The sequence below is a fragment of the Narcine bancroftii genome, chromosome 10 (genome assembly GCF_036971445.1).
Source record: "Narcine bancroftii isolate sNarBan1 chromosome 10, sNarBan1.hap1, whole genome shotgun sequence".
Taxonomy (NCBI): Eukaryota; Metazoa; Chordata; class Chondrichthyes; order Torpediniformes; family Narcinidae; genus Narcine; species Narcine bancroftii.
Window position 1 is genome coordinate 75,211,832 of NC_091478.1, and position 27,899 is coordinate 75,239,730.

General features: G+C 38.8%; 2 protein-coding genes across 4 annotated transcripts in view; one reads left to right on the plus strand and one right to left on the minus strand.

Moving 5' to 3' along the window:
* The window catches only part of cpne2 (copine II), a 313,555-nt gene that overhangs the window by 283,936 nt on the left and 1,720 nt on the right, over window positions 1-27,899 (plus strand). For all 3 annotated transcript variants that reach the window (XM_069901373.1, XM_069901377.1, XM_069901378.1), the window contains exon 16: window positions 25,704-25,801. In XM_069901373.1, coding sequence (XP_069757474.1) covers window positions 25,704-25,801 — 98 coding nt within the window. The remainder of the gene's footprint in view (window positions 1-25,703; window positions 25,802-27,899) is intronic.
* The window catches only part of psme3ip1 (proteasome activator subunit 3 interacting protein 1), a 79,274-nt gene that overhangs the window by 41,160 nt on the left and 10,215 nt on the right, over window positions 1-27,899 (minus strand). Inside the window, exon 2 of the mRNA XM_069901380.1 lies at window positions 24,854-24,992. Coding sequence (XP_069757481.1) covers window positions 24,854-24,977 — 124 coding nt within the window. The 5' untranslated portion in view covers window positions 24,978-24,992. The remainder of the gene's footprint in view (window positions 1-24,853; window positions 24,993-27,899) is intronic.

Below are 27,899 nucleotides of genomic sequence, written 5' to 3' on the forward strand. Positions count from 1 at the left end.
TGTGGATATTATTCGTGTGGTCAAATCAAGGCAGAGTGGAGTTCTTCTGCTACTTTAGTCCTTTAAATACAGATGCACATGTATGACCTTCCTGACCATTTTCTATACTAATACAAGACATAACAATCCATATACATGGATCTACAAATAATTTTGGGCATGCAATACTTTTAATTTTACATTATTTGGTAAGTATTCTATTCCAGCCCTGTTATGCTGAAGTGAATGAATGTATATTTATGGACATTGAAATAATCCATCTGGGGTGCTTTGGTCCATTTACTTAAATTGTTAAAAGCTTTTTGCAATTGAATGCTTGCTCTGCACTGATTCCAATGTCACCTACATTTCTCCAGAAAACCCTCAATATGTGGTTTACCAACCTATTATTAATGGTTACTGGCTTGTCCATTCAAAGCGGCCTCAACTTATAAACCCACCGACTAAAAGAATAAGAGAGGCACAAAAAGAACACAAAGACACATTATGGAGTATGCTTCAGTTGGAATTCTGGAAAAGGACCTCATACAGACTTATAAAAACATAAATCATTCTTTTCACAACAAGTTATACACAAGTTGAACCATTCTTGGACAAAGATTGGGGTATTTTTTTGTCAAGCATCCAAAGACTAACTGTAAATGTGTGAAAAAGAAAAAGTGTATATCATGGCTATTGTGATTTATGGTGTGAAAAATAAAAAAATTAAAAAAAAACATCCAAAGACTGGAGTCCCCCAACACAGAATGCTGCAACCTACCAACACCCAGAATGGTGGCTTGATAAAGTCATTGGGATTGATAAGCAGGTTTATATTTCACATGCGTATACGCATATATACAAGAGGGGAAAGAAAGGTCACAATGTGATAATATTCATTGGCTTCTATTATACCAAGTTAGTACCTCAACACATTCTCTGAATGCAAGCCTTCACATTTTTCTTTTTTTTCTTGCCACATTGGAGGTACAGTTGTTAAAATTCCCTAGATATTTAGTCACATGCTCATATAACCACTGGGTGCTGGAGATTAAAAATACATGGCACTATACCAAAATGATTATAACTAACAGGATATCATTCACAAGGTATTAAAGTCATTTTTGGACATCTGCAGAGATTTAAGGGATATTAAAGGTTGGGATGCAATTAGCCAGAGCTTAAAAAAAGCACTGATCTTTACAACCAGTGGCGACTGTGTCCAGCTCTGACGGGAATTATCAACTCAACTCCAAGACCATAAAATCAAACTTACCCTTGAAAAAGGATGTCCTAAGGTCGCAAGCAGACCTCACAATTGACAGAATCTGCATTCTCCGTTGGACTAAGGGTCCTTTCAACAGCCTGCACTCAGGCAAGTTCAACACCACAGGAGTTTCAGTCAACAATCGGGCCATTTAAACTATGCAGAAGTCGCAAGCAGCAGAGGCTCAGTCCACTTAAACATGGCGGGAGATTTAAAGGGACATCGCAGGCACAATTTAAACACAATGGGAGTTACCAGCAGGGATCCACAGGCCATTTAAAGAAGACCCAACCATGTGGACGCAGAGGGGGGATATAGGTTAAGCTAAGACATCAGGCTCCGCGGAGACTTTCACTTCCTACCGTTCTCATGATTAGCAGCCGTGAGACAGCACATCCTGATGCCTTCCTGATCATTGTAGGGGACTTCAATCAGGCCAACATCAGAAGTCTCTAACGAACTACCATCAACATGTCACATACGAGACCAGAGGAGCCAACACACTCAACCACTGCTACACCACCATGAGGAATGCCTACCACGACTGCACTTCGGCAAGTCTGATTTCCTGGCTGTACTTCTACTCCCAGCATACAAGCAGAAACTGAGGGCCACAGCACCAGTAGTGAAGACGGTGAAAGTATGGTTGAGGGAGGCAGAGAAGCATCTCCAGGACTGCTTTGAATCTGTGTACTGGACCATATTCAAGAAGATCCTTGAACTTGAATGCATATAAAATATCTGTCACCGACTTCATCAAGACTGCATGGGTGAGTGTGTGCCTGTGCACCCATTCTGGGTGTTCCCCAGCCAGAAGCCTTGGATGAATCAGAGGTTTCACAACCTGCTGATAGCAAGATCAAAGACATTTAAGGCCGGGGATCCAGATCGGTACAAGAAGTCCAGGTACGATCTGGACTTCCCTGATGTGGCAATTCTGGAGGAAGCGAGAGATTGATACACACCAGATATGGCAGGGAATGAAGGTCAAAGCAAGAGCAAACACTATAGATGGCTGTGATGTTTCATTATCTGATGAGCTGCGCACCTGCTTTGAGAAGGAGAATCCAGTAGTGCCTACTAGAATCCCTGGAAAGGCTGAGGACCCTGTGATATCTGTCTGAGGCTGATGACAGAACATCATTCAAGAGGGTGAATCATCACATCGTGTCAGGCCCTGACAGCGTACCTGGCAGGCTATAGTGAAAATCTGTGCCAACCAACTAGCTGGAGTATGATTATGTGGCCAGGCACAATTCCAATGCTCTCTACACTACGGTTCTCAGTGGAATCACAAACAGCAATGAGCAAGCGTACAGGAGGGAGATAATCAGCTCGTTGAGTGGTGTCGCATGAACAACCTTACGCTCAATGTTAGCAAAACCGAGGAGATGATTATGGACTTTAGGAGCAAGTCAGAAGAACGTGATCTAGTCCTCATCAAGGGCTCAGTAGTGGAGAGGGTGAAGAACTTCAAATTACTGGGTGCCAATATCTCTGAGGATCTGTCCCGGAGCTTCCATGTCGATGCAATCACAAAGGCTCACAAGCAGCTAAACTTTGTGAGATGTTTGAGGAGCTTCGGAATGTCACAGAAGACTCTCAAAAACTTTTAAGGTGTACAATGGAGAGCATTTTGGCTGGTTGCATCACTGTCCAGTATGGAGGAGCCAATGCTCAGGACAAGAACAAACTCCCGAGGGTTGTTAACTTGGCTTGCAACTTTATGGGCATCAGTCTTCACTCCATCAAGGTCATCTACAAGAGGCGGTGTCACTGTAGAAAGCAGCCTCTATCCTCAAGGCTCCCCACAACCCAGGCCATGCCCTCTTCACTCTGTTACCATCAAAAGGCGCAGAGGCTAAAGACGAGCACTCACCGGCACAAGGACAGCTTATTCCCCTCTGCCATCAGATTCCTGAATGATCAAGGTGACATGAATATGTTCCAGTTCACCTATCGTAGCAACAGGTCTAAGGCAGATGCCATCTCACTGGCTCTACACAAAGCCTTGGAACATGTGGACAGTAAAGATGCATTCATTAGGATACTCTTTATCAACTACAGTTTGGCATTTAACACCATCATCCCCTCAAAACTAATCAGCAAACTCCAAGATGTGGGACTCAAAATCCCACTGCATAATTGGATCATGGATTTCCTCACCTCCAGACAACAATCAGCAAGGACTGGCAAAAACATCTCCTCCACAATCTCTATCTGTACAGGAGCACCACAGGGGTGCATTCTTGGCCCCCTGCTCTAGTCACTTTACACCTAAGACTGTGTGGCTCGGAAGGACAATAAATTCATCTACAAATTTGCCAACAATACCACTGTAGTAGGTTGTATAAAGAAAGGTGAAGAATCAGTATACAGGAGGGAGATTGAAAACTTGGCTGAATGGTCACCAAAATTAAGGAGCTGATTGTTGACTTCAGGAAGGGAAAGCCAAAGACATACAATCCAATGATCATTTGGGGATCAGAGGTGAGCAAATTTAAGTTCTTGGGTGGGAGTCACCATCTCAGAGGATCTTTCCTGGACTGAATGCACTAAAGGCGTTGTGAAGAAAACACATCAGCACCTCTATTTCCTCAAGAGTTTGCGGAAGTTTGGTATGACACCAGAAACTCTGGCAAATTTTTACAAATGTGTGGCTGCATCATGGTGTTACGAATATTCCTGAGCGTAAAGCCCTGCAAAAGGTAGTGGACACAGCCAGGACATCACAGACAAACCCCTCCCCACCATCGAGAACATAGACAGGGAACATTGCCGCCAGAGATCATCAAGGATCCGCATCACCCATCACACGCTCTGTTGTCGCTGCTGCCATCAAGAAAGAGGTATAGGTGCCACGAGACTCACACCACCAGCTGCTATTCCTCCACTATCAGACTCCTCAACAACGAACTCTTATTTTTCTCTCTGTATTACAGTCAGTTTGTTTACATTATTTGTTTACAAGTGTAGGTCAAGTATAGTTTTTATGCACGACCAATAATAAGTGGTAATTCTGTCTCACCCATAGAAAAAGAATCTCAGGGTATGTGATGTCATGTATATACTCTGACAATAAATCAGAATCAGGATTTATTGTCATGAACAAGTCATGAAGTTCAGTGTTTTGCTGCAAACATACATATTATAACCATTTTATGACATTACTATAAAAAATAAAATAAAATAACAACAATAATAAGGCACAAAAAGTAAGGCAGTGTCTTTGGTTCATTGATTATTCAGGAATCTGATGGCAACAGGGAAGAAGCTGTCCTTGTGCCGCTGAGTCTTTAGGCTACTGAACTTTTTTTCCTGATGGTAGAGTGAAGAGGGCATGGGCTGAGTGCTGTGGGTCTTTTGAGGATAGAGGCTGCATTTTTAAGACACCGCTTTACGTTTTTCTCCTCAATGGAGTGAAGTCTGGTGCCTGTGATGTCGCAGGTCGAGTTAACAACCCTCTTTAGTTTATTCTTGTCCTGAGATTTGGCACCTCCATACCAGGCAGTGATGCAACCACCCAGAATGCTCTCCATGGTACACCTGGAGAATCTGATCAATGAACTAAAGACATTACCTTACTTTGACATTTTGTGCATTATTTTTATTTATTTTTGTAAGGTGGTTTATATGAATATTTGAACTCTGATGGTACCACAAAGCAACAAATTTTGTGCTTGTTCATGACAATAAATTCTAATTCTGATTCTGAACCATGAGAACAGGGGAACATGAGTAATTATTATTTACTATTCCAAAAGCTCTACAGGAAATGCATCTGCCTTCATTTCTGCACCAATGATTTGTCTGTAAATTGATAAAATTTCAGTTTTTTACAAATTACTTAGTTATCACCTTTATGCATTATCAGTCATTTGACTATTTTATAATAAAATATAGAAGAATGTTCTAGGAGCCGTAGGTGATGCCGGTAGAGGACCCATGATTCGGAGCCGAACAGGAGTGTGGGTATGACAACGGCTCTGTATACGCTTATCTTTGTGAGGTTTTTCAGTTGGTTGTTTTTCCAGACTCTTTTGTGTAGTCTTCCAAAGGCGCTATTTGCCTTGGCGAGTCTGTTGTCTATCCTTGCATCTGATGAAATGGTGCAGCCGAGATAGGTAAACTGATTGACCGTTTTGAGTTTTGTGTGCCCGATGGAGATGTGGGGGGGCTGGTAGTCATGGTGGGGAGCTGGCTGATGGAGGACCTCCGTTTTCTTCAGGCTGACTTCCAGGCCAAACATTTTGGCAGTTTCCACAAAACAGGACATCAAGCGCTGAAGAGCTGACTCTGAATGGGCAACTAAAGCGGCATCGTCTGCAAAGAGTAGTTCACGGACAAGTTTCTCTTGTGTCTTGGTGTGAGCTTGCAGGCACCTCAGATTGAAGAGACTGCCATCCGTGCGGTACCGGATGTAAACAGCGTCTTCATTGTTGAGGTCTTTCATGGCTTGGTTCAGCATTATGCTGAAGAAGATTGAAAAGAGGGTTGGTGCAAGAACACAGCCTTGCTTCACACCATTGTTAATTGGAGCGACTTCATCCCTAACATCGAAGTACTCGAGATGGCAGAGGCCGACAGCATCGAGTCCATGCTGCTGAAGATCCAGCTGAGCTGGGTGGGTCACATCTCCAGAATGGAGGACCATCGCCTTCCCAAGATCGTGTTATATGGCGAGTTCTCCACTGGCCACCGTGACAGAGGTGCACCAAAGAAGAGGTACAAGGACTGCTTAAAGAAATCTCTTGGTGCCTGCCACATTGACCACCGCCAGTGGGCTGATATCGCCTCAAACCGTGCATCTTGGCGCCTCACAGTTTGGCGGGCAGCAACCTCCTTTGAAGAAGACCGCAGAGCCCACCTCACTGACAAAAGGCAAAGGAGGAAAAACCCAACACCCAACCCCAACCAACCAATTTTCCGCTGCAACCGTGTCTGCCTGTCCCGCATCGGACTTGTCAGCCACAATCGAGCCTGCAGCTGATGTGGACATTTACCCCCTCCATAAATCTTCGTCCGCGAAGCCAAGCCAAAGAAAGAAAGAATAGAAGAATGTATATGACCGCACTCTTATTTTTGATCAGTGTAAAGAATGGAGTTTTCACCCATTTTCACGTACTGTATTCCTTCATGATTCAACAATTCCAAATTTAGAGTGCAAAATAGAGTCCACTATTTTGAATATTTCAACTGCAAAAGATTAAGACAAAAACTTTGTTTAAGCAAGAATGGAAACAACTTGATTTTTATTTCAAAATTCAAAAACAATTCTATGTAAATGCACATCAGGGCAAGATATTTAATAACAAATGACCTTAATTTATTTCTTACATTTTAAAATTTTTATTTACAAGATGGTCGAAGCCGATTTTTGACATTGAAACACATGCTGCCCAATTAACCTACAACCCCATATGTTTTGAAGGGTGGGAGGAAACCATCATATCTGGGGGAAACCCAATCAGGTCACGGGGCGAACATACAAACTCCTTCCAGACAATGCTGGATTAGAACCAAATTAAGATTTTGGTTACCATCATCTACTCTGAATTTCAAGGTGTACCTTTAAATTAGCAAAAGCACAAAATTGCAGGAGGAATTCATCAGGTCACACAATGCCCAGAGGCACACAACCAGCATTTCAAGCCTGGGCCCTTCATCAAAGTATGAGTAAAGAGCAGGCAGGCACCTGAAAAAAAGACTGGGGAAGTAGGGAAGGGCAGGGAGAGGAGCACCGGCAAACAGGCAAAAAGCTATCACTGGACATAGATGGGAGGACATGAGTGGAAAGTTAGAATTGATTGGGGTAGGGGATTTGGCTCCATAAATTAGAGTTGGAGGAAAGGAGGCAGAGGGATAGGGGAGAGACGGGGGGGCTGGGGGCTATTGGAAACCGGAGAAGTCGAAGTTAATGCCATCTGATTGGAAGATGTCCATGCGGAATATGAAATGCTGTTCCTCTCATTTCCGGGTGGTCTGAGTCTGGCAGTGCATGAGATCATGGACAGACATGTCAGCGTGAGGAACTGAACGGGTTGCCACTGGTACTTTCTTCTCAATTTCTGCAAGGGGCATACATACTCTCTTGGTACAAGTAAAGAGGAGCAACGATCTCGCTGCATTCTGAATAACTCGAACAACATTGCTTTACACTACGGGAGAGAGAAAATGTGGAAGCCTGCTGGACACAATGGCTGTTATGTATTCTATAGAAAAAAAATGCTGATTTAGTGAACTAATATAAACAATATTTGATAGATTTAATTCAATTTGCTTTATTGTTTACTCTCTAGATTCATAATGAAGTTATTCAGTGAAGATTGGTTGCAAAAACCAATGGGTAAAGCAAGTCAGTTTGGACGGAGGAGTAGTCATGGAAAAAACAGAAACTTAATTGGCCTTGCAGTCATGAATCACAGAGAATGTCTACAGTTTTATTTCCAAACTTATGCTTTGCCTTTTAAATACACAAACTAAATACCACAAAAAAAAGTCATTTATTTATCCGAGAAGTTTTCAAAAATCTGATCAAAAACATACTTGCGTTTGATCAGACTTTCTACATGTCCAGCAAATATTAGTTCCTTCTTTCAGTCAGCATCTCAAATCTGAGGTGGCCAGTCAAGTTCTGCACTCGTGCTGTAAATACTGCCCAGTGGAGATTTAAATTCTATACAGAGAACAAGGAGGACATCTGTTAAAAATCCATGAATAATGAATGAATTTTATTGTCATATACACAAATACAATAGGACAGATGCAATGGCAATCTTGTTCGCTACAGCTTCCAGGCAAGTTAAAAAAAAAAACAAGAAAATAAAAAATAAATCATGAATAGAGTTGAGCAAAGCTTTAGAACTCTGTGAGATTGGGGGGACGTCACGTGATGACGTGGGGTTAGGACGTGAAATCCTGACCCCTGCTGAAAATCTATTTAAAAACTGTCTCAAAACAAAACTCCTCTAAACAACCTTTGGATATCTCTACTTGCTCACTATTGTGGGGAAAAAGGAGAAAACTGCTGGGGAAGACAAGAAAAAAACGGGTGACAAGGCCTGCACCGACTCTGGAGTGGGGACTCGCACTTCAGTTGTCCCCAAGATGAGTGGGCAGCCTCCGCTGTCGCAACGCCGCATCCGATCGAACGGGACGATGGCGCTGAAGATGAAGAAACCAGAAGTCAGGCCTGAAATTGGGTGGGTCCGTCCAAATCACCATCAGAGTTAGAAAGTGAACAAGGAGAAGATGGGGAACAAGAAAATAACAGAATCTACTATTTTCCCCAAGGAAGTGAGTCATGTGGATTTATTTAAGAAACTTAGAAATATGAAGTCTGAAATGAAAACAGAAATAAGTAAGTTAACTGAAGCTATGAATAAGGCGCAGAAATATATGGACAAAACTAAGCATGAGGTTAATAAAATTACAGAAGATGCAGAACAAGTTAAAGACAGAACATCTCATATGGAAAATAATGAGACCACTTTGACCACTATAAACCAAAAACTTTGTCAAAAAGTGAATACCTAGGAAAACTAGAACAGAAGAAATAATACTAAAATCGTGGGTTTGAAAGATGAGGTGAAACAACAAGATGTGCCACAATTTTTTTCAACGGTGGATTCCAGAAGTATTGGGCCAAGAAAATTTTGTGGAGGAAAGTGAGATTGAAAGAGCTCATAAACCCCTTAGATGAAAACCACCTCCTGAACAAAATCCGCATTCAGTGTTGATAAAATTCTTGCATTATCAGAACAGAGAAAAAGTTTTGAGAATAGCTGTTCAGAAAGCTCATCAGAGACAAGGACCACTTGAATATCAAGGGAGCAAAATTTTATTTTATCCAGATATCAGTGAAGATCTTTTAAAATGAAGAGAAGTATTCAATCCAGTGAAAAAGACTTTATGGAAGAAAAGATATTGTTCCATTTTGCGATACCCTGAAACCTTTAAAAATTTTCTACCAACTGGACAAAGCAAATTCGAAGCAGAGGAATTTATTGTGAGCTTGCCAAATTTATAGTCTGGATTAAAACCTTGAGGACGAAATATGATTCCTACTGTTCATATTAAACCTGAGCAACTAAACAGGAGTTGAATTATGGTTATGAGATTTTTTAAAAATAAAAGAAATGTACTATAAATCTCAGGAGGGTGGAGAGAGGTGAAGGAGGATGTTAACCACTGCTGATTCATGTGGGTATCTGTGACTTTGGTCACAGCCTGCACAATGGAGGGTGAAAATGTTGCTGTCAATAGCAACACAACATGGGGTTTTTTTTTCTTTTATTCTGTGATGTAATATTATATTCAGTATTTTATTTTACCTTATTTTACTCTGTATTTTTTTTTGTCTTTGGATTGTCAGGTGGGCAGAGGGAAAACACAGAGAACAATGAATTATGCAGTTAAGTGGTGGAGGTTGATGAGAAAAGATGATGGAAGTAGAGTGATAAAATAAAATGTAATGATTAAATCGATAAAATGTTTAAATTTTAATATTAGTGGGATTAATGGGGCCTTCAAACGAAATACTTGTACATATTAAAAAAATAGGTGTAGATGTAGTCTTTTTACAAGAAACACATTCAATAGAAAAGGAACACATGAAATTGAAGGGAGGTTAGGTTGGTCATGTTGTATCTTCTTCATTCAATTTGAAATCAAGAGGATTGGCAAATTTATTCAATAAAAATCTTCCAAATAATATTCAACATATTGGAACAGATCCAGCAAGTAGGTTTATGATGGTTTATTGTCAAATATATTCTCCATTATGGACCCTTTTGAATATATATGCACCAAATATAGATTATGAGAAGTTTTTACAGGAAACCTTTCTAAATTTAGCAAATGGCTGTGAAAATGTAGTGGTAGGTGGGGACTTTAATTTTGTTTAGATCCGCTGTTGGATAAATATTTAAGAGGAGCAAATAGAAGTAGAGCAGCTAAGACAACCCTGACCTAATGAAAGAACTGAATTTAATAGATATATGGCATCCTATTGTTAGGGACTTTTCCTTTAATTCAAACAGACATGATTCATATTCAAGAATAGATTTTATTCTTACTTTCAGCACAGTTTCAAGGTAGAGTTCTTCAGGTGAATTATAAAGCTAGACTTTTATCTGACCATATTGTTGCAGATTGAAATGGCTGATAAAGAGAAATCAATTTCTAGATGGAGGTTAAACAGTTTACTTTTTAAAAGATCTGATTTTTGTGCTTTTGTAAGAGAGCAAATTCAACTGTTTTGCAAACTAAACTTACATTCAGTATCAGATAAGTTTGTGATTTGGGATGCATTGAAACTTAATTAAAGGAGACAAATAATAAGTTTTACTTATAAAACAAAGAAGGACTATATGAGAGGACTGGATCAATTAGAAAAGGAAATAACAGATATGGAAAAAAGACTTCCATCTCCAATGGTCAGAGGATAGAAGACAGCTATTAATTAATAAGAAGCTTCAAAACAATACCTTGCAGACTTTTTGAACAGAAAAAGAAATAATGAGAACTAAACAAAGATATTATGAATTAAGTGAGAGATCACGTAATATATTAGCATGGCAGTTGAACACAGCGTAAATCTCCTGAACTATAAATGTTATTCGGAAAGACTAACAATATTAGTTATAAACTCAGGATATAAATGATTAATTTCAAAGTTTTTATTCAAAACTATAGTTCATAATCTTTAAACGATGATGACAAATTGATAGATAGCTATCTCAAATACATCTGAATTTCCCTATTGACCTGTTAGAAATTAAAGAAACCAAGAGTTCATTGCAAAGCAATAAGGCCCTGGGGAAAGACGGCTTTCCGGCTGAATTTTATAAGGAATTTAAGGAGTTATTACTTCCTCTATTTATGGATATGATTCATCAAACTTCAGTAATACATATCTTGCTAAATCTTTTTCTACTGCAGTAATTACAGTAATACCAAAAAAAGATAGAGACTCTTTAACGCCTGCTTCATACAGGCCAATATCTTTACTGAATGCAGATTACAAAATTGTTGCAAAAGTTTTGGATAATATAAACAGACTTTTACCAAAGTTAATAACTGCTGAACAAACAGGTTTTTTTTAAAAGAGACGAGGTGCCAACAACATAGCAAAATTATTCATTTAGCACAAACATAAGGAGATTTAAGCGTTGCTGTAGCATTAGATGCAGAAAAACCCTTTGATAGATTGGCTTTCTTTTTAAGGTATTAGATAAATTTGGACTTGTACAATCCTTTATTAATTAGATTAAAGCATTGTATATTAGCCCAACGGATAAAGTAGTAACCAACGGAAACATTTCGACACCTTTTAATTTACAGAGGTCTAGCAGACAAGGATGTCCTTTATTGCCAGAACTCTTTGATGTATTGATTTATTTGACTGAACCTGAGTCCTCCTTAAGGCAATTACATCTTCAGTTAGAAGAATATGGACAAGTTTCAGGTTATAAGGTAAAATGGGATAAAAGTTAAGCCATTTACAAAAGGTGTGTCAATGAAATACTCAGTTTAAATGGCTGAAAAGTGGGATCAAATAGTTGTGGATTAGAATAGATGATAATTTGAAGAACTTATTTACATTGAACTACATACTTTTCCTTCATTACATTGAAGTGGATTTTAAAAAGTGGATAACATTACTTATTACCTTAATAGGAAGAGCCAACTGTATAAAGATGAACATTTTTTCAAGAATTCAATATCTCTTTCAGACATTACATATTTCACTATCTCAGAAATTTTTTAAGCAACTCAATAAATCGGTTTGGAAATTTTTTATGGAAAGGTAAAATTACTAGAGTATCAATGCAGAAATTAACATGGACATATGAACTAGGGGATTACAACTTCTAAATTTTTATAATTATTACACAGCAGCTCAGATGCAATTTATTGCATCCTTCTTTGAACGAGAGACCATAGCGGCATGGGTTAATATAGAACTGGGGAAAATTGGAGAAGAGTCAGCTGTAGCTTTTAATTACAAATGGAATTCAAGATTGATGACACCTTTCTTTTCTTTCTTTGGCTTGGCTTCGCGGACGAAGATTTATGGAGGGGTAATGTCCACGTCAACTGCAGGCTTGTTTGTGGCTGACAAGTCCGATGCGGGACAGGCAGACACGGTTGCAGCGGTTGCAAGGGAAAATTGGTTGGTTGGGATTGGGTGTTGGGTTTTTCCTCCTTTGTCTTTTGTCAGTGAGCATTTAATATACATTTGGGGTAAGACAGATGGAAAAATTGGAACCAAAGGAGGTATATCACCCTATCCGAATAGTTTGATACCTTTTTGGCAAGATAACAAATTTTTGAAATTGTGGTCTGATAAAGGAGTTAGACTTATTAAATATTGTTATGAACAGGGACAGTTAATGTTCTTTATTCAAATGAGGGATGAATATGGAATAACTGGGAACATGCTTTTTTGGTACTTTCAAATCAAAAAAAATTTAAAAGACAAATTAGGATCAGAGAGCTTGTTAACCCCATGTAGTGAAGTCTTATTAGATGAGGAACAGTTTGGAAATTTACTTCTGAATGTACCTTCTACTACAAAAAGCAACTTGTGAACCTGGACTTTATAAATCTAAACAGAAATGGGAACAGGATTTGAGTATTACAATAGATGAACAAACATGGATGGATTTGTGCAGAGATTGTATGTCCAATACAATCAATGTAGAATAAAGATTGGTACAGTATAACTTTATGCATCAATTATATATCATGACATACAAGTTGCATAAAATAAAATCAGATTTATCAAATAAGAGTTTTTGGTGTGGTATAGAAGAAGGTACTTTTTTGCATGTCCAAAAGTGAGACCTTTTTGGGTGAAAGTAGGGGAATTGCTAAAACAAATTACAGGTATTTCATACCCACGAAATCCTGACTTATCAGGGAACGTGGAAGGGGAAAACCCTAAACAAACTTTTACCAAATCAAAAGAAGTTTGTGAAGACAGAATAGGCGGTGGCAAGAAAGTGTACTGCGGTCACTTGAAAGTTGGACTTGTGTCTAAATGTCAACAGATTACTCGAGGAAATTCAAAAATCTATCCAGTTAGAAAAAATTACTTATAATTTGAGAAATAAGTATAAAATATATTTACAAATATGGAGACCATATATACACAAGATGGGTATTGGGGGTTAATTTTGTCTCTCTTCCAATTGCTGATTCCTACAATCTCACCCGATGGTGCAGATAACTACTTGATTGTCAAGTCCTCGGTGTACCATCCAGTAGTTTTCTTTTTTCTTTCTTTTTCCTTAATATGTTACTATATAATATAAAAATGTATAAGTAATGACTGATTTTGTCTGGGGGATTGGGGTTAGGGAGGGTGTTAGTTTTAAGGAGTGGGGGGTAGTGCAATTCTTTTCTGTAGTCAGAGTTAATCTGTATTAATATGATGGATGTAAATGAACGATTATATACTAAAACACTAAAATAAAGTATTTCAAAATTGCCTCAGCAGTTAAACTGCAGCTTGTGAGAAGTCCAAAATACACTGCAGTCAGAGTCCTGAAGCATCAGATTGTTTACTGAACAGTTAAATCTGTCTTTGACATGCATCAATACCAAAATAAAAAGAGTTGTATAAAATGAAACTTTCCTGCATTTCTGCAATTTGGAAACCATTTTAATTACATTGTTTAATTTCACACCACAGAATGCATTTTGCTCATGTGCATACTTGGATGTAAAGAAGTTCCATTCACATTATGCTCTCCCTAAATAAGACACCAAAGCCCTCCAGAGCCAATGAAGCACTTCTGAAATGTAGAAGTTATTGTGGTGGAGTTAAGCCACATAAAAATACTACAAAACAACAGATACATATCAAATAATGTTATTCAGGTTACCAGAACTTTATGCCTCTCCATTGAATTTTGCTTTACTGATGGGTGTTTATTCAATCATTTCCTCAGCAGCAGACTGGCACGTTAGCCTAAATTTTCTGCTCCAATTACTGCAGTGATACCAAATGTGATAGTGTTCAAGCACTTATCCAGTCATAGGAACTACAATGACTTTAAAATCAGTATTATTATGGCAGAAAAATAAACCAGAATGGAAAGTGGAGAATGGACGTCATCTCTATCACCTATACCTTAATAACAGAAAGATGCCATGCCAATATGGCCCTCTGACACAGCCTTTGTTCCAGGATATTTGCCGCCTTATTACGCTATGCCTTCTGTGTAAAAAGCACGGACACAGATGGGCGCGGGGTGGGGGGGGGGGGGGGTGCATTCCAGTCCCAGCTTTTTTCCGGAACCAGAGGTAGCAAGTGCCAGATGTGTAAAAGGGCGATCCAGCGTTCTGGGACCATGACATGAAACAATGTGTATGTTTACCATTTTTTTTTAGTATATTTATGGCTAACCATTTAAAACTTGGACAAAACATGCAAGTAGGACAACAGGAAAAATATTTTTAATAATACCGTTGACAAGTTCTCTCCTGGCGGCCTGCTGTCCCACTATCTCCTGGGGGGTGCAGGGTGGTGGGACCAGTGCAGGGATCGACTGCAGGCTGCCGGAAGAGTCTACTGACAGCCCGCTACCAGACTCCACACTGATCCCACTGGCCCGCTTCCAGCTGTTCCCAGGTGTCTCAAGTGTTGTGAGAAAGCTGGTCTGTAGGTTTGTCCTCAGTTTGAATAGACTGAAGCCCACTTGCCATTCTTGGCCCCTTCCATTGGTGAAACAGTCATGGAAGCCTCGCAGTAGTTGGGATCACCAAGCTTCAAAATCTTAGTGTTGCTGTGGGCCACTCATGAAGAGGGGTGAAGGCAATTACAAAGTATGTTTGGGTCCAGCACCAACCCAGCAAAGTATCATTCCTAGTACATGGCTGATTGACACTTGGTCTGCCATATTGAGCTGCAATTAAACACCAAAGGTAAAAGGCAGAGTCGATATGGCTGAAGCGAGTAGTTCACTAGGGAATACCTGACCAGCAAGCACTTTGGGTTTAGCCCATCTCAGATGTCTATGCATGCTCCCATAAATGCAGAAGTCTGAAATAAGCTGTAGATGAAATAGCTGGAGATGAAATGAGCTGATGGTGAAATAATCATACATCTCTACTAGACTCATTGTTTCATTAAGTGGATGAAGAACTAATGCAATGCTTGGAGGAAAATGAGAGACGATTTAATTCATAAATATATAATTCATGGTTTTGACAGGACAGATGTGGGGTGGCTGTTGATCTTTCAAAATTGGGCTTGATCATTCATGAATAAAATAAAGGGTACTGAACCTGGAACTCTACAGAAGGAGGATGCAAATGATCAGTTACTGAATAGATTCAAGACAGTCACTGACAGACCTTCAGATATTAAGGAAAAGGAAATTAGTGTTAGGGAGTGGGATTTTGATAAAAGACAACCCCCCACACAGATCCCACTGCCAAGCTCTCAGCTGTCCCCAGGTGTCTCCAGTCACCTTGTGCTGTGAGCAAGCTGGTCTGTGGGTTTGTTCTCATTTTGAACAGTCTGAAGCCCACCACCCCGCGCGTCCCCCCAACAGCCTGCCATCGGCCCCAATGATAGATAACTGTGATGAGTAAGGTGGTATGTGTGGAAAAAGTTTGAAATCTACTACTGACTATCAATACTTGCAGTAGATTTTCCCCACACTCTTTTATAAATTGTGTGCTTTTTCCACACTCTTTTATAAATTGTGTGTGTGTCTTATTCCCGCTACAATTTTCCCACAGTCTTCTATTAATAAAAGTAATGTTTGATTGCAAACCCTTGTATCCATGTCTCTCTTGAATCTGACACTTTCTCAACACAACAATGACCAGTGCAGGGATCGACAGCAGCCTCCCACCAGCCCCCAACATTGGTGATGATAATCACTCAGTGTTACTCACCATTGTCACCCCAATTTAAACTTCGCATACAAGATCGGAGGAATATTTTTTTGGGGGGAAAAAGTGGGTCTAACATGCCATCAAATAGTGTATGTTATACGTGACACTAGACTCCAATGCTGTTGTATTACACGTCCTGCTTCTTCTGCACCTGAAATGTTGGCGTGCTGTGTAAAATGACACATTGACCAGCATTATGCAGGGTTTGTTTGGTTCAGTGTACATGACCAAAGCCGGCTTAATGCTGAGTCTTATTTATGGCAATATTGCAGGATTTCTGTGTAAAAAAAAACACAATGCGATGCCATAGAGTATTACTTAACAGTTGTCCAGTTGAAGAGCTGACAGCACAAATGTCAACACACAGATGTTTTGATAAATAAACAGCAAATCACATTTTTCACACATTTGTTATTTTACCGCTTTCAAAAAGTACCAAGATAATTAAACAAAATTTAATTTTCTCCAATTTTGCTTGATTTATGTTCCCATGGTGCTTTAAACTGCATTAGCAGCATTATATAAAAGCCACTCAGTTTCCCAACAACAGTACAATTTAGTTAAGATCCTCAGTGAGAAAGTAACATCAGCAACAAATTTACCTTGGTGAAGCTAACCTATTACACAAACTGGATATGAATTACAAAGAACAAAGTAGTTTGCAGCCTTCATTTAATGCAAGTACTCTTGACTTGGAATTTGATTTTTGTAAAATCAAGACTACTTTAAGAACAGCGTGTACTAAATTTGATGAACACTTCACAGGAAGAAAAGATTGCATTATCAGAGGTTCTTACCACTGAATGAGGCATTAAACAAGCCCAATGACAGAAAAAAAGCACGGTTTAATTAAGAGAACTTTCATGTTCTCATTCTGCTGTACCAACCATCACACATCCTTTGGCTAACAATATTTTCATAACTTGGTGAACCTCGAATATTCTAATCAACAGAATAATGAAGAATTCTCCTGGGGTCCATCATATGAAATGCTAAATTAGTGGCTGAAACAAACTTCACATTATCTACATGCAACGTCATATCTGGAGGTTGAGGCAAAATAAATCCAGAAAAATATCTGTATGGATCAGTATCAGCCTGAGAACTGAGGTATAAAAGAATATTTCAATTACATGCCAATTCTCCATTTGCTCATTGCAAATCTGTGCTGATGTTCAGCCCAATTCCTCAGTTCTACTGTTAATGCTGGTTGATGCCAAGCATCACCACTGTAGAGATGGTATGTATGTCTGCATTTCAATATTTAACTTTAGTTACATGGCAGTAAATTGGAATATTATTTTATTTTATCAATTATCCCATATATTAACATAAAGATGCAGAAACTTGGACAATATGCTGGCACAATATTTTATTTCATGGGAGAATACTGTGCAAACTTATCTGAATTGTGGTAAACAATAATCAATTTACAAACCTATCAATTCAATGCATGTTGCATCATATACAGTCTATTCATAGATGCAGCAAGAAACCAATAACAATTTGATACAAAGCCACTACAAGCATAAACACCTTTGCCAAAATGCCTACAAAAGACCTCAACACACAAGAGCCCAAAATCCTAAATTTATGGAATACAAGGGTGCATGTAAAGATTATTTTTCTGTACATTGATCCAGACAATTCTGTGGAACCAGCAAGATTTTAAAATAAACTCAAGAATTCCTGAAGCTACTACTGTTAAGCTAAACAGAAAATTCCACAAATAAGGAATGAGATTCCGCTGGTTGATTTTGGGATAATGTCACAAGAAAGGAGGAAATTTATACAACTATTCATAGTACATCAGGTCAGGAAAGGGGTTTTTGGAGTTATAAACCTTTGACAATAATGGGGCAAAAGGACCATTTCGTGGCTTCACTGTTACAGACAGCATCACACAATTGATCAAGTCAAGACTTATGTCATTTGATTGTACAAATACAAGCTGACAAAACAGCATTCTCCAGTCCTCGGTGCAAAACACATAGACACACAACCAGACATAACCCATGTACAGACAAACAGTACATATACAGGACAAGTACAAATAAATAAGTATCGTTTCATGAATATGAGCATCTCGGATGGTTAGTGTGAGCAGTTCCATTGGTCATTCAGCATTCTCACTGCCTGTGGGAAGAAGCTGTTCCTCAGCCTGGTGGTGCTGGCTCTGATCCTCCTGTATCTCTTCACCAACAGGAGCAGCTGTGTGCAGGATGGAAAGGATCCTCAAAAATTTATAGGGTGTCCTGTAAACCTAATACAGCACACAACTATATACAGAAGTATCAAGATGAAGCAGAATTTGTGTTGCTGTACACAGGTTCACAATTTGTGTTTGGATGAGGAGAGGGAACCAGTTTTTGTGATTATAGGGCATGGTTGTTTACAAAATTTCAGAACACTGCTAACAGGGCAGATTATTGGCAATCTTAAAAAATGGTCACATATTTAAATTTGATTTATTAAAATTTAAAACAAACATGATCAATTGAATTTTGCTCATTTAAGAAGTCTATGAGGGGTCAAAATATACAACCAAAAGGGAGCACAGTCCATGAAGCAAATGTTGTATTAGTAAAATGTTCTTGAAAAAGATTTATTTATGTTGCTTCGATGCAAATCCAAATGAGGTCATTTTTAAAACATACCATTTGAACTACTAAAGCAAGTGAAGCATTTAAATGTAGTCATTCATTTGATGTCAATTTATCTGAACTATTTACAGGTGGCATATTAATGGGGCACAATTTTAGCTTCGGATTTAATCTGTTCACACCAATAATCGAGTTCTTCACTTGGGAGTCCGGGGAATAAATGTAAGTCAATAATTCTAGTCAGGAGAGTTAAACATACAATTTCCGCTGGACATCTAATTACCTAGTCTAGTCTGCCTAGTCTAGTTAAATTACCTAGTCTAGTCTGCCTAGTCTAGTTAAATTACCTAGTCTAGTCTGCCTAGTCTAGTTAAATTACCTAGTCTAGTCTGCCTAGCCTAGTCTAGTCTGCCTAGTCTACTCGCCTCGCTCCAGAAGAAATGTTACAAATTAAAAACCAAATGGTTCGAAAAATGAATGAGATTCAGTGCATAATGATCTTATTGTGACCTCTCAGGCAAGATATGAAATTTGCTCCAATGAAAAGGATATCCATACATCTTTTGACAGCGTTTAGAAGCTTTTACTGCATTTGACACCACAATCACAATTCTGAATCAATATAAAAAATTAAAAGTTCCATGCAAAGTACTAATTGAAACCTTAAGCAGGTATTTACCAAATCAAAATGCAGTAAATCTTGTTGAAACTTTGCGGCATGTATTACGAGCCAATTAAATTCAGTCCATTCTTTTAAAAAGATTCACTAAGCAACCAGACACAGATGCGCTTTTACTGGCATTCCAAGCTATCCCAGATATTTAAAGTGCCAAATAGATGTGTCTACATTGTATGTGGCAGAAGAAAAATCATTTCATGAATTTAAAAAACACAGATCAAATTGAATAAATGTTTGTATACGCTTTCAAATTCAATAAAATGAACACTAGCATTTGGATCACATTTAAATGAAACCTAGTCACAATTATTTTTCTGCTGGCAAGAAGGAAAGAGGAAGAATATACAATTTCAAATCACTCCAATACATTTGTTTGTCATCCTAATGATTTAAGGTTCTTTCAATTTAACTGGCAATTATTTACATCCATAACTACCACTCAATGTATTACATCAGAGAATATTAAAATATAAATATGCTCTCTTTTATAGACTGGACTCATTATCAATGTTGATAAGATTATAAGGATAATTCTGAACATTCAATCTAATCCACAAACAATGAGTTTGGCAAAGATACGTAAACATTATTTACCTTCTGATAATATGGATCAATTTAACAGCAATTGTAATCACATTGGCCTGAATTTTGCTGCAGATACTTTTAGTTCACCTTACTGACTACAACACTCTCTACAGTATCAAAGAGTTTTGCAATAATCTGGATTCTGATCCAGCAAGAGCATCGAGGTCTTTGAGTAGCAGAAGAAACACAGAGGCAATTCAAAAATCAAAGAGCACGCTAAAGAATCCTCATCAAGAGCAGGCAAAGATTAAACCAAAACATTTAAAAACAACACAGCAATTTAGATTTAAGTTATATAAATAAAATGTTGGGAATTTTGGCAAGATCCATAAAGGAATTATATTATAAAAAGATGCAATCAAGAGAACTATAAATCTTCAACATTAGCTTCTGGAGCAATAAATTCCATGCTTGCAAAATTAAATTTTCAGGGCCAGAATAATTGCCTGTAATTAACACCTTCATTTATTGCATTTGACACCAAAGATCACAATTTACATTAAAATGCTCCAGCAATGATTTTCCCACAGTGCTCCTCTACAGGGTTCTACCGCCCACTTCAACTACTTATGGCAGGCTTTAAATGGCCTGTTAAAGGAGCCAACAGTGTTTATTTTAAAAGCCTGCAACTGCAGGGTCTGCGCCCAAGATGGTGACACCTACATTTGGCACCAGTCTTAAAGGGTTGCAGATTCCAGGAAAGCAAAGGAATAGCACAGGGCAGATGGAGATGCAGAGAAGATGACCCTGCGAGACAGTGACCACAGCAGTGGACCAGAGAGGATCTGTGGCTGAAGAACACAAAGGCAGCGCACTATTGGTGACTCGAGGCAAGGATTCCACACAGCCTGCTGGCAACCGTGGTCAAGAAACCCACACCAGGTTGCAGAGACTGGCTGAAGAGGTACCAGGTATCAGAACAGAGTTGCAAGAGGGTGCTGAGGGCTATCTGATTGTGTCAGAGATTTGGTTCTGGAGCCCAGGTTTGAACTAAAGGTTGTGTGGCTGCGGGATCCCTGATGGTGAATCCATGGACACTCAGTGACTCTGGGAGGGGCGCTCTTTTGCTTCTCTTTCTCTGACTGCATGGGATGCTGGGCAATTTCTGCTGACGGCAAATCTTCGTCTGCCTTACGGGAAACTAAATGAAATTTCATGTAATATTACATTTTCATTATCACATGACAATAAAAGAATTGGGAATCTTGAAAGACAGGCAATTAAGTTGTTGTTACAATATCAGTGCCAAACCAATTGGGGAAGAATGAATTAGCAGGAATCTGTTTGATTTTCATGTTTAACAAAGCATGCACATAATCCATAAAGGAGGAAGATTTTATCCATTAATCCTGATCAATGTGGTTGCTCTCATTATTTTTTTTCTATCATAAACTCTGCTCGAGGAAACTAAAGAAACAGGCACAACTTAGATATCTAAAAGACGTATGGATAGCAAGAGTTTAGAAGAATAAGGGCCAAATGTAGGCAAATGGGACAAGCCTAGAATGCCACCCTGATCAGCATGGACTATTTAGGCCAAATGGCCTGGTCTATGTGGTTCTGACTCTATCATCCATTTCTCTGCAAAGTTGACTGAAATTGTTTGCTTTTGAAAACAACAAAAGTTCACATAGAACAGCTGGATTTGGGTTAGCCAGCTCAAAGAACTTAAATTTAAGAAAGTGGTGTAAAACATGAAAGTCTGCAGACGCTGTGGTTGTAGTAAAACGCAAAACTGTTGGAGGTACTCAGCCAGTCCCATATTGTTTGCGCTTCCACACCAGCCCAGTTCCTCCAGCAGTTTTATTTTCACATTAAATTGAAGAAACATCATTCACTGAGATAAAGCAGTCTGATTTGTCTGTTGCTTCACATGCATTTTGCCAATGTTAATTAATTACTTTTTTTTTTAAGTTAAATTGAAAGATACAGCACGGTAACCGGCCCTTCCAGCCCATGAGCCCACACTGCTCAATTACACCCACATCACCAATTAACCTGCTAACCCCATAGGTCTTTGGGACAAGAAAGGAAACCCACATGGTCATGGGGACAACTTGCAAACTCCTTACAGTCAGAGGGGGAATTGAACCCCAGTCACTGTACTAAACACTATGCTATCCATGACTCCGAATGACACAACTTATTTCATTTCTTCAAAGATTTCTAGTAAGTATTCTGAGATGCTCTTGCTGAAATTATCTTTGATTTAGAATTATTATGCAGAAAAAAAAAAGGACAGTCACTCTGGGCCTCTGATCACACATTTGCAGGTAGTCTTAGGCATGTAAAGATTTGTTGCATAAGCATTTGTCATTATATTAATATTTTATTTTTTGTTTTCCATCATTAAACAAGGAGATAAATATCACTTCATGTTACAGAATATATCAATATCTCCCAGCAATCTACATACATGTGGTGTTTCTCCCCCTCCCATTCCCACCCCCACCCCCCCAAAAAGGGAAAGACTGAGAAAATGATAAAAGGGAGAAAGAAAAAGAAAGGGGCTGGATGTGATGTCAGCACTTCCAGTATGTGTCCACAGAGGCTGTGAAGCCACCCCCTTAGACAATTACTTTTATTAATCCATCTATTGGTAGATGTCTGTAAGACTTTTTATCAAGGTGTGGCTACAGCTGTGCTCCCGTGTACGTCAGATATGGCTGCCATACTTTAACAAAGATGATATGTTGGTTTCTAATATTATACATGATTCTTTTTCCCCATGGAATACAGCTATGCATCTCGGTAATCCACTTACTGATAAGAAGAGGGGAGTCAGACTTCCAGGTCATTGCTATGCATTTTTTTTTGCTATGGACAAAGAAATAAATACAAATTGCATTTGGAATTTGGTTAATTTGTAGCTTTTGTCCATAATGTTCCCCAGCAGATATAATGTTGGATCCAGTGGAAAGGTTACCTTCGTAATTCTGGTTAGTATGTTAGCCAATCCTGCCTAAATGGAGCTACCTTTGCACAGGACCAGGTTCCCTGCTCCACTCCACTCCTGAAGCACATCTCCAGCACCTCTGGTTTTGCCTTGTGAATCTTTTGCGGTGAGGTAGAGCTGGTGCAGAAAGTTGTATTGAACTAGTCTGTATCTAGAATTAATCACTGTTGCCACACTGTCTCTACACTAGTCTGATCAGCATCTCTCATCAATTGTGATGCCCAGGTCTGACTCTCATCTCGCTTTTGATCTGTGTAGCCCTGTTTGGGCTTTCACCTTAGAGTTCCGGGTACATTCTTGATATAAATTTGGGTGCGTTTCCCAGTCGAAGCAACCCTATAACCTCACTAGGTGAGGCGAGGTCACTGTCATGCCCCACCTATCCGATAGAAATTATCTTAACTGGAAGAAACAGTAAAAAGTCCCTTAAGATAAATCGTATTTACCCTTTAGCTGCTCGAAGGACATGAGCTGTCTCCCCTCGTAGCAGTCCTCAATATATCAGATACTCTGCTGATGCCAAATCTCCAGGATTTTATTGCCCAAATTCATGGGCATCAATTCATTATGAGTCAGTGGCTCCTTTGGCGATATTTCCACTTTCTTTCCAATACATTCAATGATCTCATTGGAGATTTTAAGCAAATGTTTCAGTATGGGGTTATCCTTTTATTTGCTGTTAATTTGTATATGAAATCTTTTGCTGTCCTCTCCATTGCATGCACTTGTCTTCTCTTTAATTGGTCTCATGGTCTTTAGAATTAAATGGAGATCATACCTTCCTTTATTTCTTACTATAAAGCTGCCCTAACCACAGGCTGAGGGCTCTACAATGTATATAAGCTATTGTTAGGTATCAACACTGCAGTTGTTTTGGAATCTTAAAAACTGAAAAGGCCTGGATATTATAACTACATCAAAAATTGTTAGAAACATATAGTTAATCAAATGCATTTGAAATTAAAATGTCTCGAAAGAAAAAATCCAAAATGATAGCCTATTTATTTCTTACAGACTTGGTGTTTGTTTTTTTTAAATAAACACAATATAACCATATACCAATTATAGTATGGAAACAGGCCATCTCGGCCCCTCTAATCTGCACCAATTTAGGTGAACTCCACTAGTCCCACCTACCTGCTCCCTGCCCATAACCCTCCAATTCCCTCACTCATCTAACCTTTTCTTAAATGACAAAACTGACCCTGCTGCATCCACCTCTTCCAGAAGGTCATTCCACTCAGCCACCACTATCTGAGTGAAGAAGCTTCCTCTTATATTACCCCTAAAGTTTTGCCCCCTAACCCTTAACTTATGACCCCTCATTCCAATCTCTCCTACCCTCAAGGGGAAGAGCCTATTCACATTTACTCTATCTATCCTCTTCATAATTTTATATACCTCTATTAAATCCCCCCCTCAAACTTCTACGCTCCAGTGAATAAAGACCCAGTCTACTCATTCTTTCTTTGTATTCTAGATACTGCAATCCAGGCATCATTTTAGTAAATCTTCTCTGTACCTTCTCTATTGATATCCTTCCTATAATTTGGGTACCAGAACTGCACACAATATTCCAAACTTGGACTCAACAATGTCTCAACATCACCTCCCAGCTCCTATATTCTATGCTTTGATTTATAAAGGCCAGCATACCAAAAGCCTTCTTCACCACCCTATCTACATGAGAATCCACATTATTTTTATTCTACCTGGTTCTTTGTCCATAATGTAACAATTAGCAAACTAATAAAACGTTATATTTTTAAGCCAAAATAGGAATATTTTGTTTGCACTAAAAAGATGCATGCCCTTCCTCACATTTTTACAAGATGGAGTTCATGACAGCCTAGAATAAAGTACTGTACCTTCAGGATCATCAGGCTTTCGAACCTTTTCCCATTCCTCCTGTCTTACTTTGCGCCTTTCATCTAATTCAGCCTCAGTTACAAATCGTTTCTTAATAAGGGTATCTTCAGTCTGACTGTCCATTCTTCAATCAAGTGACTGCAAAAAAAATCAAATATTTGACATTTACAGCTATTCAAACTCTCAATTTTTAAGTAAAACACAAAAGTCTGCAGACACCATGATTAAAGTAAAAACACGGTGCTGGAGAAACTCAGCAGGTCAAACTGTGTACTTTATATAGCAAAGATAATGATATCTAACCGATGTTTCGGGCTTGAGCCCTTCATCAGGATATGAATAAATGTGGGCAGATGCCCAAACAATATGGTGGGGGAAGAAGGGAAGGGGTAGGAGCACAATCTCAAAGGCAGGAGGCAAGAGGTGGATAAGGGAGGGAGGGAACACCAGCAAGCAGGGGGGGGGGGGAAATGGCTCTGTGAATGGAGAGGAAAGGGGTGGAGAGCTGTTGGAAAGAAGGGAAAGGGAAGGGAGGGAGAACAGAGAGTTGGCTAGAAGAAACCGGTGAAGTCAACGTTAATGCTATCCAGTTAAGAGTGAAAACACAATACTGGAGAAACTCAGCTGGTGAAACAGAGCACTTTATACAGCAAAGACATCTTATACATATACATAAAGAAGGGCTGAAGCCAGAAACATGGGTTATGCATCATTATCTTTGCCATTATGCTGAGTTTCTCCAGCATTGAGCTTTTACTCTCTATTTTTAAGTACATCATGATGGCAAATTATATGTGACATTATCCAAAAATTGGCCAAGTCACCCTCAGATTTAATTTTCTTATTCAGAATACAAGACTGGGCGCTGTTCTGGAAACCATGAAGAAGGCACACCAACAACTCTATTCCCTAAGAAGTCCAAGGAGAAGGTCATCAAATACTCTGAGGTAGACTGTGGAAAGAATATTGGCTGATTTCATAAAAAGTGGCATAAGTTTGAATCTATAAAGGCAAGTTGTCAAGCTTTTTATTGATAAAGCTGAATTAAAAGACAAATTATGGAAGATCTACTCCCAAACTTCACAAAACAATCAAGCAAGCCACAAAATAAACACTTACCAACCATTTATCATCTGAAGAACAATACCTCCATTTAATTCTGGAGCACTAAAAGAATAGAGCATTAGTCATGGCCCAAGGTGACCATTTACCTGATCCCAGGCAGCTTAAAAGCTGCATTCTGCTTTCTCACCCCACTTTACTTCACTACTTCTCAGTCGCCCTCTTAAAATTAATGTGCCCTCCTTCTGCTGCCTCCATGGTGGCCTACTCCATACATGCCTCGCACATAAACCCAACAACCTAACCGAGTCTTGATATTTTCTTCATTAAAGTCCCTCTAACTGCAGTTTTTTTTATGATATTGAAAAGCTGCTTCTGGACAGTTTGTTCTTTAATGTACATACGTCAAGAAAATCACTTTTAAAAATACCTTACACCAACTATAAATTTTCCTTTAACTCTGGTTTTCCCTTTTTGTTCATGTAAAATCACATTTTATGAATTCAGCGAAACTACAATTGCAGCAAGTTAAACTCCAACTCTGTCCTTTAAGCCATATGTCTCTTTTTTTCTTCACAATAGTAGGCTGCTAGCTTAAAATGTTTTCCTAAAAGACCTCAAGAGATGAATACAATATAAACATGGGAAAGCTATGCTCCGGAACTATGAGAAATACAATAAACACAAGGTTACGCATGATACAATATAATTGGTTACACAGGCTAAACACCACGCCCCAAAAGTTAAATAAATGGGACCCAACAGTATCAGATAGATGTTTTCGCTGTAAGAAGGAAACGGGAACAACAGTACATGCAATTTGGGCATGTGAGAAAGTGGAAAAGTTTTGGGAAAATCTAAACTAGGTATTAAATAAAATCACAAAAAGCAACATACCAAAAAATCCAGAGATCTTTCTTCTAAATAATATAAGAAGTAAAGAACTTGGACTCGATTTGGATGAAGCACAAAAAAGATTTATTATGATAGCCTTAGCTGTAGCAAAAAAATGTATTATGTCAACCTGGAAATTAGAAGATAGCCTGAGAATACAGCAATGGTACATAGAAATGAATAAATGTATTCCATTGGAAAAAATAACATATAATTTAAGAAATAACATCACAGTATTCGAACAAATTTGGGAACCGTACATGGAACACAACAGAGAAGTCCTACCGCGGACCTCCACCACCTAAAATGACAGAAGGAGAAGATGACAAAATGAACTGACCCAGTGTGTAAAAGTAGAAGACACAAATTTCTTGTTTATTTTCATTGTGTGATGACATTGTTTAATGGGTTTAATGTATCATATATGTTGAACGTTGAGTGGGTGGGGAGGGTGGGTGAAGGAGGGAGGGAAGGGAGAGGGGAAAAGGGGAGAAAATGACATTGTGTATATTCAAGAGGGAAATGTTTGTGTGTATTTTGCTCAGTATGGTTTATAGTGTGAAAAATAAAAAATTAAAAAGATGAATACAATATAAAGAAAAGTGGGAACAGTGTACACAAAATTTAAGAAAATTCAAACAACAGTGAAGGAGAAATGCTAGGAACACATATACAGCTTCTTGCTTTCATCAACCAAGTAAAAGGAACTTGGTGCCAGGAAGTGAAAGGATTCTTCATGACTCTTGAAAAAAGATTGGCCCTCTCGACAAACCTATCAATTCCATCTCTCACAACATGCAAAGTATGGGTTTCATGACCCAAAGCGGAAATAGGTTGTTGACACACACTTCATATGGTGTATTCTTCTGCACCCTCCATCCAATGTTCAGCAATAGAACCAAAAAGATACAATTCCACAGGTGATCAGATGGGAAGCTGTACAAGTCAGCTCATCTCAAAGCCAAATTGAAATCTATCATGTTCACATTAGAGAAGTGTTTCATGCAGACATCACAGATTTTGATTTGCACAAGACTTGTATCTAATTTCTCAACAAGTTCTTTGCAAGCACACATCAAATTTGGCCTT